At 45.4% G+C, this 13016-nt stretch overlaps 1 protein-coding gene across 1 annotated transcript in view; it reads left to right on the forward strand.

Moving 5' to 3' along the window:
* DOP1B (DOP1 leucine zipper like protein B) overlaps window positions 1-13016 on the forward strand; it is a 130012-nt gene that overhangs the window by 46661 nt on the left and 70335 nt on the right. The window contains exons 8-11 of the mRNA XM_052636456.1: window positions 625-734; window positions 4093-4207; window positions 9067-9187; window positions 11115-11234. Of these exons, the coding sequence (XP_052492416.1) occupies window positions 625-734; window positions 4093-4207; window positions 9067-9187; window positions 11115-11234 (466 nt within the window). The remainder of the gene's footprint in view (window positions 1-624; window positions 735-4092; window positions 4208-9066; window positions 9188-11114; window positions 11235-13016) is intronic.

Consider the following 13016-nt stretch of genomic DNA (forward strand, 5'->3'; position numbering starts at 1 on the left):
CCCTGGTTATAAAGCTTTCAGAAGTCATAGCATGGAAGCTTATGAAGGATCTTCAGAGGGATATTTACAGGCTCTTTAAACATTTTTTTTGTTAAAAGGATGATTTTGTCAAATGCACAGCTCCCTCCCAGGGGGGCTCAGCACCTTGTCTATAGGGAGGACCTGGGACCCAAGCTCAGTAACAGCTTCTACTTGTATAAGCTGTGACCCCAGGAGTCCAGACTCTGCTTAGAAAGATGCTGTGCCTTACCCTAAGGACCTTAGAGACTCAGCCACGGCTCAAAGTGAGTGCGTCCAGATGAGAATACCTTGATTTCTCATACTGCTGTACAAGTAAGCACCGGTTTTCACAAATGATAGGCATTCTGTTTGATTCTTATAATCATACTTGTCAAAGACAGTCAGGATGAACTCAGCTGAGGCCCGTTGAGATGGAATTCTGCCTGTCTGATTCATGGCACACCACTGTCAGAAAGATAGGACTTGGTTTCACTGAATCTGATTTTTGATTTCTGTTGGAGGCGTTCTGTTTTTTGAAATACCAGAGCATAAGACCTTTGCACAATAAGATGTACTCTAAATGTGTAAATCTCTTTACATCTCATGGTTCTTGTTCTTTTATAGGTTCAGATATTAAAGGAAATACCATTGTGCCCGAATCTGAAGTCTCAAATGTTTATGAAGACCAGTCCGTGTATTTTTTTGAGAAATACTCCAAGGATCTTTTAGTTGAGGTAAAGGAGCATTTCTGGAAAGGGGATCTCGATCAGGACCTTCCTAATTGTGGTTTTTCAGTGGGGTTCCTTGTGGGACCTCAGAGTAGACATGGGGCCCGTTCCTTCATACGCAGTTGGGGAAAATCCATGTGTGGTCATCCCCTGGAATCCACAGGGAGTGGTTCCAGCCCTTCCCGCACCCCCATCCTGTGGATACCAAACTCCACAGGTGCTTAAGTCCCTGTATATAACACAGCCTGGTGTTTGCATGCAACATATGCTCGTCCTCTCGTGCGCCGTAACTCAGCACCTTGTGATACCACCTCTAGACGATTTGTGACATAAATGCTATGTAAATATGTTGCAGAACTCAGCGTAAATGCTATATAAGTAGTTGCTAATGCATGGCAAGCTCAGGCTTTGCCTTTGGGAACTTTCTGGAATTTTTTTCCCCCCAAATATTTGCAATCTGTGGACGACTGAATCCGAGGCTGCAAGACCCATGGTACGGAGGGCCACGGGTTGTCATCTCATGCTGTGTGACTGCTTTTACTTCTATCCCAGAACATTTAACAACTAGAAGTGACCCCTGATGTCACTCTGAGACAGCTGATTCTTTTTTTTTTTCATTGTAGGCTAATTACTTTACAATATTGTGGTGGTTTTTACCATACATTGACATGAATCAGCCACGGGTGTACATGTATTCCCCATCCTGAACCCTGCTCCCACCTCCCTCCCCACCCCATCCCTCTGGGTCATCCCAGTGCACCAGCCCTGAGCACCCTGTCTCATGCATCAAACCTGGACTGGCGATCTGTTTCACATATGGTAGTATACATGTTTCAGTGCTATTCTCAAATCACCCCACCCTCGCCTTCTCCAAAAGTCTGTTCTTTACACCTGTGTCTCTTTTGAGAGAGAGCTGATTCTTAAGTAGGTTGACAAGGAGTCAAGGGCCCTCAAGGAGAAAAGGACAAACCTTTGTTTTCCCTACATTGCTTCATCTTAGTCACATAAGACATGTTTTTTTCCTTAAACTCTGAGTTGTTATGACAACAATCTATCTCTTCTAAAACTAACTTTCTTTTAACCCAGAGCTAATGATTACACAACAAAACAACTCTCTTGCTCAAGGGTCTGCTTTTCCTTAAACTCTATCAGTTCAGTTCAGTTGCTCAGTCGTGTCCAACTCTTTGCGACCCCATGAATTGCAGCACGCCAGGTCTCCCTGTCCATCACCAGCTCCCGGAATTTACCCAGACTCATGTCCATCGAGTCAGTGATGCCATCCAGCTATCTCATCCTCTGTCATCCCTTTCTCCTCCTGCCCCCAATCCCTCCCAGCATCAGGGTCTTTTCCAGTGATTCAACTCTTCGCATCAGGTGGCGAAAGTATTGGAGTTTCAACTTCAGCAGCAGTCCTTCCAATGAACACCCAGGACTGATCTCCTTTACAATGGACTGGTTGGATCTCCTTGCAATCCAGGGGACTCTCAAGAGTCTTCTCCAACACCACAGTTCAAAAGCATCAATTCTTTGGCGCTCAGCTTTCTTCACAGTCCAACTCTCACATCCATACATGACCACAGGAAAAACCATAGCCTTGACTAAGATGGACCTTTGTTGGCAAAATAATGTCTCTGCTTTTGAATATGCTATCTAGGTTGGTCATAACTTCCTTCCAAGGAGTAAGTGTCTTTTAATTTCATGGCTGCAGTCACCATCTCCAGTGATTTTGGAGCCCAAAAAAATAAAGTCTAACACTGTTTTCACTGTTTCCCCATCTATTTCCCATGAAGTGATGGGACCAGATGCCATGATCTTCATTTTCCGAATGTTGAGCTGTAAGCCAACTTTTTCACTCTCTTCTTTCACTTTCATCAAGAGGCTTTTTAGTTCCTCTTCACTTTCTACCATATCGGTGGTGTCATCTGCATATCTGAGGTTATTGATATTTCTCCTGGCAGTCTTGATTCTAGCTTGTACTTCTTCCAGCCCAGCGTTTCTTATGATGTGCTCTGCCTATAAGTTAAATAAGCAGGGTGACTATACAGCCTTGACGTACTCCTTTCCCAGTTTGGAACCAGTCTGTTGTTCCATGTCCAGTTCTAACTGTTGCTTCCTGACCTACATATAGATTTCTCAAGAGGCAGGTTAGGTGGTCTGGTATTCCCATCTCTTTCAGAATTTTCCACAGTTTATTGTGATCCACACTGTCAAAGGCTTTGGCATAGTCAATAAAGCAGAAATAGATGTTTTTCTGAAACTCTCTTGCTTTTTCAGTGATCCAGCGGATGTTGGCAATTTGATCTCTGGTTCCTCTGCCTTTTCTAAAACCAGCTTGAACATCTGGAAGGTGATGGTTCACATATTGCTGAAGCCTGGCTTGGAGAATTTTGAGCATTACTTTACTAGCATGTGAGATGAGTGCAATTGTGCGGTAGGTTGAGCATTCTTTGGCATTGCCTTTCTTTGGGATTGGAATGAAAACTGACCTTTCCCAGTCCTGTGGCCACTGCTGAGTTTTCCAAATTTGCTGGCATATTGAGTGCGGCGCTTTCACAGCATCATCTTGTAGGATTTGAAATAGCTCCACTGGAATTCCATCACCTCCACTAGCTTTGTTCATAGTGATACTTTCTAAGGCCCACTTGACTTCTCATTCCGGGATGTCTGGCTCTAGGTGAGTGATCACAGCATTGTGATTAGCTGGGTTGTGAAGATCTTTTTGTACAGTTCTTCTGTGTTGTCGTGCCACCTCTTGTTAATATCTTCTGCTTCTGTTAGGTCCATACAATTTCTGTCCTTTATCGAGCTCATCTTTGCATGAAATGTTTGTTAGTCTTTCCCATTCTGTTGTTTTCCTCTATTTCTTTGCATTGATCACTGAGGAAGGCTTTCTTTTCTCTCCTTGCTATCCTTTGGAACTCTGCATTCAAATGGGAATATCTTTCCTTTTCTCCTTTGCTTAAACTCTGTACTAATAATTATATAGCAACAATGTATCCTGCTCAAGTACATGTTTCTCCTCCTTAAGAACCTTCTGAGTCATCCTGTTATCTTAAGAGATAGGTTGTGGGAGTGGGTCTGGTAAGACCTTTCTACTGTTAGTAAGCAACTGAGAAAGTATATAAATCCCTACCCGAACTCCACCCGCTTCTGATGTCAGAAGTGTTTCTCTGTCCACTTTTCACCTTAATAAAACTCTTGCTGCACAAAGCTCTGAGTGACTAAAGCCAAGTCTCTAGTCCCAAAGCAAAACCCTCTCCTTTGGAGACTCCAAATCCAACACCATTCACCATAAGCCATCAACACTATACTGTATATAATACCCTAATGTGTGCCTTTTTTAAAAAAAAACAAAACAAAACAGGGTCTGGCTGAGATCCTGCACCAGAAGTTCCCTGACATCGATGTAGAGGAGCGCCACCACGGGTACCTGAAGCCTTTCCGGATCCTCGTCAGTCTGCTCGACAAGCCGGAAATAGGTAATGTTAGACGTGCTCTGCCAACATGTGCCCAAGGTGGATTCCCCGCTGAGCGGGAGTTCCATATCGGTGAGGTGCAATCACCCCATTGTTTGGTAGTGCTTTAGTTGCCAACTCGGGTCCGACTCTGGCGACCCCATGGACTGCAGCCCGCCAGGCTCCTCTATCCACGGGATTTTCCAGGCAAGAACAGTGGAGTGGGTTGCCATTGCCTTCTCCGGGGGATCTTCCTGACCCACGAATCGAACCCAGGTCTCCTGCATTGAAGGCAGGTCTCCTGCATTGCCAGTGGATTCTTTGCCGACTGAGCTACAAGGGAAACCACCGCATCGTTTAGAATACAGTTTAATCTTTGAAATTTCAGAATCTCGAGGGACTTCAGTCATGCTCTGTGGTTCAGTTTTCACTGTTTGCTGCTGCTGCTAAGTCGCTTTGGTTGTGTCCAACTCTCTGCGATCGCACGTTCTGTAGGACTGTAGCCCACCAGGCTCCTCTGTCCATGGGATTCTCCAGGCGCAAATACTGGAGTGGGTTGCCATATCCTTCTCCAGGAGATCTTCCCAACCCCAGGATCGAACACGGATTTCTCACCTTTGCAGGCAGTTTCTTCTTAAATTTTTTGCACAATTACTTGAATTTTTATTTTAGGAAAATACCTTTGAGCTATTATGCTCATTGGAACACATGCCTGCAGGGCATGTACAATACTGACTTTGTGAGAACGTGTCTTCAGTTAAATGGCTTTGGTTGTATTCTCAAGAAAACAGGGGACCCTCCTCCATCTTTTTGCCTTGGGAGTCCAGACAAGCTCTCTCTGTCATGTAGGCCTCAGTCTTTTCCTCTGTCACATGAAGGAGGGTCTGATTTCGGACAGACAGCAGTGCGTGGTAACTTAAAGCGAGATCTTAGACCCCTGCCCAGGAATTGAACCTGGGTATCCTGGATGAGATCAACCCTGGGATTTCTTTGGAAGGAATGATGCTAAAGCTGAAGCTCCAGTACTTTGGCCACCTCATGCAAAGAGTTGACTCATTGGAAAAGACCCTGATGCTGGAAGAGATTATGGGCAGGAGGAGAAGGGGATGACCGAGGATGAGATGGCTGGATGGCATCACGGACTCGATGGACGTGAGTCTGAGTGAACTCTGGGAAATGGTGATGGACAGGGAGGCCTGGTGTGCTGCGATTCATGGGGTCGCAAAGAGTCGGACATGACTGAGCATGCACATGGCAGGTCCATCGGCAAGGCAGAGAAAGGGTGTGGGTGTCCCGTCTATTGCGGAGAGCAGCAGAGAGATGGTTAAATCATCTGTATAGGGCAGTTCCTCTGGGTCTCTGCCTTTGGCCAGTTACCTGATTTCTTTTCCCACACCTGACGAGCCCAAGGACCCTCCCCAGCATGTGTGTGCAACTTTTTCCCAAGATGGATTCCAGCCCAAAGGCCAACAGGAGGGAGGCTTAGCATTACCTATTATGGGATGGTGCCCCTCCTCTTTTGACCCCCCAAGGAGCCTTCCTGTGCTGTGTCTCCCTTGCCCCAAGGAGGGGAAATACATGAACTTGTGATCCTTTATGCAAATGGAGTTCAGCCCCCCTGTCCCTGCCCACGGCTGTATCTTAAAACAGGAAGGAAGCCTGGCTCTTTACCCTGTTTCTGTTATTCCTGTTTTGAAGTGCAAATAGGAGGCTGATGGTAAATATCCAGCCTCCAGCCCACCTGCCTCCTTTCCTCAAGAAATGTAAACAGGAGTCTGGTTGTAAACGCCCTACCTAGAGCCCATCTGTCTCAGGCCTCAGGTTAAACTAGACTCTGAGTCTGGAAGGCTCCCGCTTTACACACTGTGGTTCTCTGGGCGTCCAAGAGGAAAATGGCCTTCTCTCTCCCTTGCTTTAAAAAAGATAAGAAACTGCTCCAGTGTCCATTCACCCTGAGAAATCAGCACCTCACGCCTTGAACAGCGTCACCAGCCAGGAAAGCCCTTCTTCTGCCCCGGATTCAGTCTCGATGGCGTCCTCTGAGCCGTCTGCTCAGGGTGGCCTGCTGCTCGGGCGCTGTTTGCAGAGAACAGGAGCGGAGAGTGTTAGTGAAGTTCCTCTCCGTCAGGCGTCAGGACGGGGACCTTTCCTTGATGCTTTCAGAGACAGGCGTGAGGCATCTGTGCAGCCGGGGAGGCGCTAACCTCTAGGCAAATAAAAGGAAACATAGGCTTCTGGTCAAGTTAGAAGGGAGACTGCAGTCCTGATGTGTCCTACCTGTTGTTAATAATAACAGTGACATTGAAGGGCAATCATTTTGTACTTCATTAATATTTGTTGTTGTTCAGTCACTCAGTCGTGTCTGTTTGTGACCCCATGAACTGAAGCACGCCAGGCTTCCTTGTCCTTCACTATCTCCAGGAGCTTGCTCAAACTCATGTCCATCGAGTCAGTGATGCCATCCAACCATCTCATCCTCTGTCAACCCCTTCTCCCCCTGCCTTCAATCTTTCCCTGCACCAGGGTCTTTTCCAGTGAGTTGGCTCTTTGTATCAGGTGGCTGAAGTATTAGAGCTTCAACATCAGTCCTTCCAATGAATATCCAGGGTTGATCTCCTTTAGGATGAATTGGTTGGATCTCCTTGCAGTCCAAGGGACTCTCAAGAGTCTTTTCCAACACCACAGTTCAAGAGCATCAATTCTTCAGCGTTCAGCCTTCTTTATGGTCCAGCTCTCACATCCATACATCCCTGGTGGCTCAGACAGTAAAGAATCTGCCTGCAGTGCAGAAGACACACGTTTGACTCCTCAGTCTGGAAGATCCCCTGGAGAAAGGAATGGCTACCCACTCCAGTGTTCTTGCCTGAAGAATTCCATGGACAGAGGAGCCTGGCAGGCTACAGACCAACTCAAAGAGTTGGACATGACTGAGCGACTAACACACACATCGATATACATCCATGCATACGTCATACCTCCAAAAACCCTGAGTAACTTTTCTGACTACACATGTTCTGCAGATGGAGACTAGAGTAGAGCAAGTCTGAGTCATTTTCCAGGGCCCACCCAGGAGCTGGGACTGAAACTCTGGAGTCTGTCTGACTGCAGAACCTGACCTCTGTCAGAACGTTTCTCCTTACTTGATGACCCTCGGATGGCCCATCCCCAACATGTTAACTCCTGTAACACAGATGAACTTGGGTGCATGACAGGCGCAGCTCTGGTTGCTCCTGATCAAATTGAAGGCACAAGGCTTGTGTGTCTCCAGGCTCCGGCCTTGGGGATGGGTGTTTTATGTCAAGGCCTTGACCTGGGTCAAGTGAGTGTTGAACTAACTAGGGCTCCAGGTTGTATGTTCTGGAATGGGATGAATGATGGGCTTCTGCCTGATCACAGAAGTCGAATTTGTCTCTCTCATAATTTAGTTTTCCGTTGAAAGGCACATGTGCAGGGCAAAGGAGCGGGTTGATACTGTCAACTGGAAGGCCTGAGACGGTCAGTCTTATCTGTGCTTTGTCTCCCAGGCATTAGCCAGTTCCTCATTTCTCCCTGAATGTCAACCACTTTCCTTCACTAAGAAAAACCATTTGGGTTGGGAAGATCCTCTGGAGTAGGAAATGGCAACCCACTCCAGTATTCGAGCCTGTAAAATTCCATGATCAGAGGAACCTGGCAGGCTATGGTCCAGGGGGTCACAAAGACCCAACAAGACTGAACACACACACACAGTTTTACGCTGTAGATAAAATACAACCTGGGGCTTATTGTGAAAAGGGGGCCTTTGCCTTTGGAAGCGTAAGAGATTAGATTATTTGCTTATGCTTTGTTGACAGAGCTTCTGTTTTCTGTGCCTCATGCTGTGTTCATTCCTCTGATTACTAGGGTAGGAAGCCATGCCCTTCCATGAGGCCTGCTGGTTGGTGCTTGAGGAGCAGAAATGTCCAATCGCTTCCCACCTGCCTGTCTGGCAGGGTCCAGTTCTCTTGTGCCATCTTAAGCTTTTCTGGGTTGGTTATTTCTCTTGTGTCATTCTAGCTCATCATTAAAAGTATTCAGAATAGGAAATTGCCCTACTCTGTTGGGGTTTATGTAGAGGGACTGCCTCTGGCTGGGCAGTTTCTGTACTCTTAATATTCATCCCCTGCCTCCACCTGGGAGAATCCACCTAGGCTAGTTACTCAGCCTCAGTTGCCTCATCCATAATCAGGACCGCATACCTCATTACATACCTGGTTCTTTGGCTGTTGTAGGATTAAATAAGTTAATAGTTACAGAATTCTCAGAGTAGTGGCCAGCACATAGTAAGTCCTACAAAAATGTTCCCTTGGACACCAAGATCAAACCAGTCAATCCTAAGGGAAATCAACCCTGAATATTCATTGGAACATCTGATGCTGAAGCTCCAATACTTTGGCCACCTGACATGAAGCGGTGACTCATTGGAAAAGACCCGGATGCTGGGAAGGCTTGAGGGCAGGAGGAGAAGGGGACGATAGAGGATGAGATGGTTGTTTGGCATCAGTGACTCAGTGGACATGAGTTTGAGTAAATTCCAGAAGATAGTGAAGGACAGGGTAGCCTGGTGTGCTGTAGTCCATGGGGTCACAAAGAGTTGGACATGATTGAGTGACTGAACAACAACAAAAATGGTGAGTGTCTTCATGGATGTTATTCCCTCAATTAAAGTTGTGATTTTCACAACCAAAGTTAAGTTTCTATACATTTAAGACTATACAGATTATCTATGTTTATGGAGTTACTCATGATATGTTTTACACATTTGTCATTTGTTGGTTTAAAAATGGATTTTTAAAAAATATTGATATTTTATTTCTTATTTACTCATTCATTCATTTGTTTGGCCATTTTCTTTTTAATTGCAGGGCCTCAAGTTGTTGAGAATTTGTTTCTCGAAGTCATCCGGGCATTTTATTCTTACTGCAGAGATGCTCTTGGCTCTGATCTTAAACTTAGCTACACTCAGAGTGGAAATTCAGTGATAAGGTAGGGGTGTGGCTTTCAAATTCACTCTTCCTCCCTCCCTAATGCTGCATTTTTTTCTGTTTGCCGTCCATTGTGATGTGCTCAAGACTGGAGGTATAGCAGCAGGTCAGGCCACTCCTTAGGAGAACTTTTGCTTGTAAATCAGTCAACCTGAATCAACTTTTCCCTGTTGAATGCTGAGAAGGTTACAGGGAGTTTAATCTTATCTCTGCCCCAGCCTGGGAAGTACAGATTGTGTTTTGACAGAGTGTGAAAAGTTGTTCAACAAAGGTAGCTGGGTCTAGTGTACAAGTGTGAGTTACCGGGAGGAGGTGGGGTCAGGAAGTGGGGCCAGTGGGTGTGAGTCTTCAGGAGACAAGTCAGAGGGCAAGGAGGGCCCCAGGGGCTCATGCTCTAGGACTCGAAGGCACAGCGGGTGGGGTTTGGGAGACGGCAGACAAGGCAATAACTTACACAGTGTGTAGTTATCCATCAGCCCTGTGTCTTGTTCTGTTTTTGTTCTTTTCAAGGTAGGGTGCGTGCTAAGTCGCTTCAGCTGTGTCCGACTAATCACCCCTATAGACTGCAGCCCGCCAGGCTCCTCTGTCCCTAGGGTTCTTCAGGCAAGAATACTGGAGTTAGTGGTCGAGTCCTTCTCCAGGGGATCTTCCTGACCCAGGAATTGAACCCCTGTCTCCTGCCTCTTCCTTTTCCCTTTATTCTTAATGTAATTTCCTTTTTCCCGACTTGGCATTGGTCTACTGAAAATTTAGGACTTCCCAGGTGGCTCAGTGGTAAAGAACCTACCTGCCAATGCAGGTGATGCAGGTTCAGTCCCTGAGTGGGAGGTGCCCTGGAGGAGGGCACGACGACCCACTCCAGTATTCTTGCCTGGAGAATCCCAGGGATAGAGGAACCTGGTGGCCTACAGTCCATGGGGTCGCGAAGAGTCAGACATGACTGAATGCACACACACACACAGGTATTGAAAATTGAAATCTATTAGATTTTTCTGGTTATTAACTGTAAGTATACCAAGAATCTTTCGTGTTTTTTTCCTCACAGAATAAGAGTAGTTTACTGTTTTCCTGAATATGAAAGTAATACATATTCATGGTAGAATGTACCAATATCTGAAAGTATCGAGAAAAAAAGATACTGTCCATAATCCCACCACCCTTCTGAGAAAACCATAAAACATTCCAGACTTTCAATGCATTAAGTATACAGCTGCCTATCTTTTGTTTTTAAGCTGAAGTTACAGTAACTGTTAAGTTGCCTGTTTATTTTTTTTTTTAATGCAAGTTATGACTGGCTCTACAGTCTTCTCCTATGGAGGATAATGGTTGCCTTAGAGTCCTTAGTAAGGAGCTGTCACTTACTTAAGAAATCCTGACTAATCGATCAATCTCTGAATGACTTTTGGGTGGTTTCTACTTTTTCAGTATTTTATAATGACCTTCTCATAATTCCCTTATGTGTACATCTTTGTGTGCTTGTACAAGGATTTCTATACCATACGTCCCTAGAATAAATGCCCTGAGTTACAGAAGATGTGCGTTTAAATGTTAGCCAAATTTCTCTCCTAAATGGCTGTACTATGTTATTTTGCCAATAGTGTATGTAATTACCAATAGTTGGACTTAATCTGGTTTCCATATCACATTCTTTTTTCAGTAGCTCTTAAGCTTACTTCTGAAGGAATGTATCAATATATATACTATTTAGGATGGCACGTGCTTGCTCTTCCCTGTATAAGAACAGTAATATTTTATCTATGACCAAGTTTGTCAGCCTCTCTAGAAACAAGTCATAAAAGATTGAAACGAGTTTATTCACATACTGCACCCCAGGTGAATGAATGGTACAAGGAATTTGTGTTTTTCAGACATGGTATTCCTGTAACACAGGATTTTTCATAGATATAAGTATCCCTCTTCTTTTACAGTGCAATAAAAGAAAACAGAAATGCCTCTGAGATTGTTAAAACAGTGAATTTGCTGATCACGTCCCTGAGCTCAGACTTCCTCTGGGATTACATGACAAGGTGTTTTGAGAACTGTTTCAGGTAAGGCTCCAGTTCAGGCTTTATAAACATGTGGGAAGGAATTGAGGCTGTCACCGTTTTTTATAGCTGCTCACTCTGGTCAGGTTATACTCAGTGGCTAACACTGGGGTGATCTCTGCTGAGTACATGATTGGATTCACAAACTCAGAATTAAGAACGTTGCCATTGAGAGGGTTCACACAATGCTGATGCTTCTTCAGTTCAGTTCAGTCGCTCAGTTGTGTCCGACTCTTTGCGACCCCATGAATTGCAGCACGCCAGGCCTCCCTGTCCATCACCAACTCCCGGAGTTCACTCAGACTCATGTCCATCGAGTCGGTGATGCCATCCAGCCATCTCATTCTCTGTCATCCCCTTCTCCTCCTGCCCCCAGTCCCTCCCAGCATCAGAGACTTTTCCAATGAGTCAACTCTTCACATGAGGTGGCCAAAGTACTGGAGTTTCAGCTTTAGCATCATTCCTTGCAAAGAAATCCCAGGGCTGATCTCCTTCAGAATGGACTGGTTGGATCTCCTTGCAGTCCAAGGGACTCTCAAGAGTCTTCTCCAACACCACAGTTCAAAAGCATCAATTCTTCGGCACTCAGCCTTCTTCACAGTCCAACTGTCACATCCATACATGACCACAGGAGAAACCATAGCCTTGACTAGACAGACCTTAGTCGGCAAAGTAATGTCTCTGCTTTTGAATGTGCTATTTAGGTTGGTCATAGCTTTTCTTCTAAGGAGTAAGTGTCTTTTAATTTCATGGCTGCAGTCACCATCTGCAGTGATTTTGGAGCCCCCCAAAATAAAGTCTGACACTGTTTCCACTGTTTCCCCATCTATTTCCCATGAAGTGATGGGACCAGATGCCATGATCTTTGTTTTCTAAATGTTGAGCTTTAGCCAACTTTTTCACTGTCCACTTTCACTTTCGTCAAAAGGCTTTTTAGTTCCTCTTCACTTTCTACCATAAGGGTGGTGTCATCTGCATATCTGATGTTATTGATATTTCTCCTGGCATCTTGATTCCAGCTTGTGTTTCTTCCAGTCCAGCGTTTCTCATGATGCTTCCTTATTAAAGTCAAACTTTAGAAACAAACCCATGCATTTTATAGTTGGCATCAATCTAGTCAGGTTTCTTCCCGCTATGCCGTTAGAGCCCTGATCTATTCAACAAGCTTGGTTTTGTGGCCCAGGGACTAGAGAGAGAGTATTTTTCAAATCATCAGTCATCTTAAATTCTTACTGAAATCAGTGTATAACGGGTTCAGATGAAAGCATTTATGTTCTGAGCTTCTGTAATCAGCTTTCCCGTCACTTTCAATCTGGTGGATTGCACCGACTCCAAACTGTGGGGTGGTAGCCAGCTTGGGACTGCAGGCTTCCCTGCAGGGCCCTTTCCCAGGAGGTTTTCCCCATAAAGGAGGATGGGTGTAATCTCTCAGATCCAGTTCTATCCTGTGATTCATGCTATAAAACTTAATTCCTGTCACCTCCTTTGGAACATTCTGCACTATCACACTGTCTTCAGTACCTGTAACGTTTGTCTCAGGCTGTCCCTTCCACATACCCCCAGGAGAAGAAGGCACATCCATCAAGTAAGAGAGCCAGAGATCAGAGATGTGACGGATCCTGTGTGACAGCACAGCAGATCAGCAGCAGCTGAGACTGGAGCCAGGCCTGCCTGCCTGACGTCCCAGCTGTTGCTGCCGTGTCCTCTGCCGCCTCTGGTGCCAGACCCAGCAGGCACTCCAATCTACAATGAATAAATTACTTGTAATTGGATCCACGGGTGATA

Source organism: Budorcas taxicolor, chromosome 1, assembly GCF_023091745.1.
Source record: "Budorcas taxicolor isolate Tak-1 chromosome 1, Takin1.1, whole genome shotgun sequence".
NCBI classification, from domain to species: Eukaryota; Metazoa; Chordata; class Mammalia; order Artiodactyla; family Bovidae; genus Budorcas; species Budorcas taxicolor.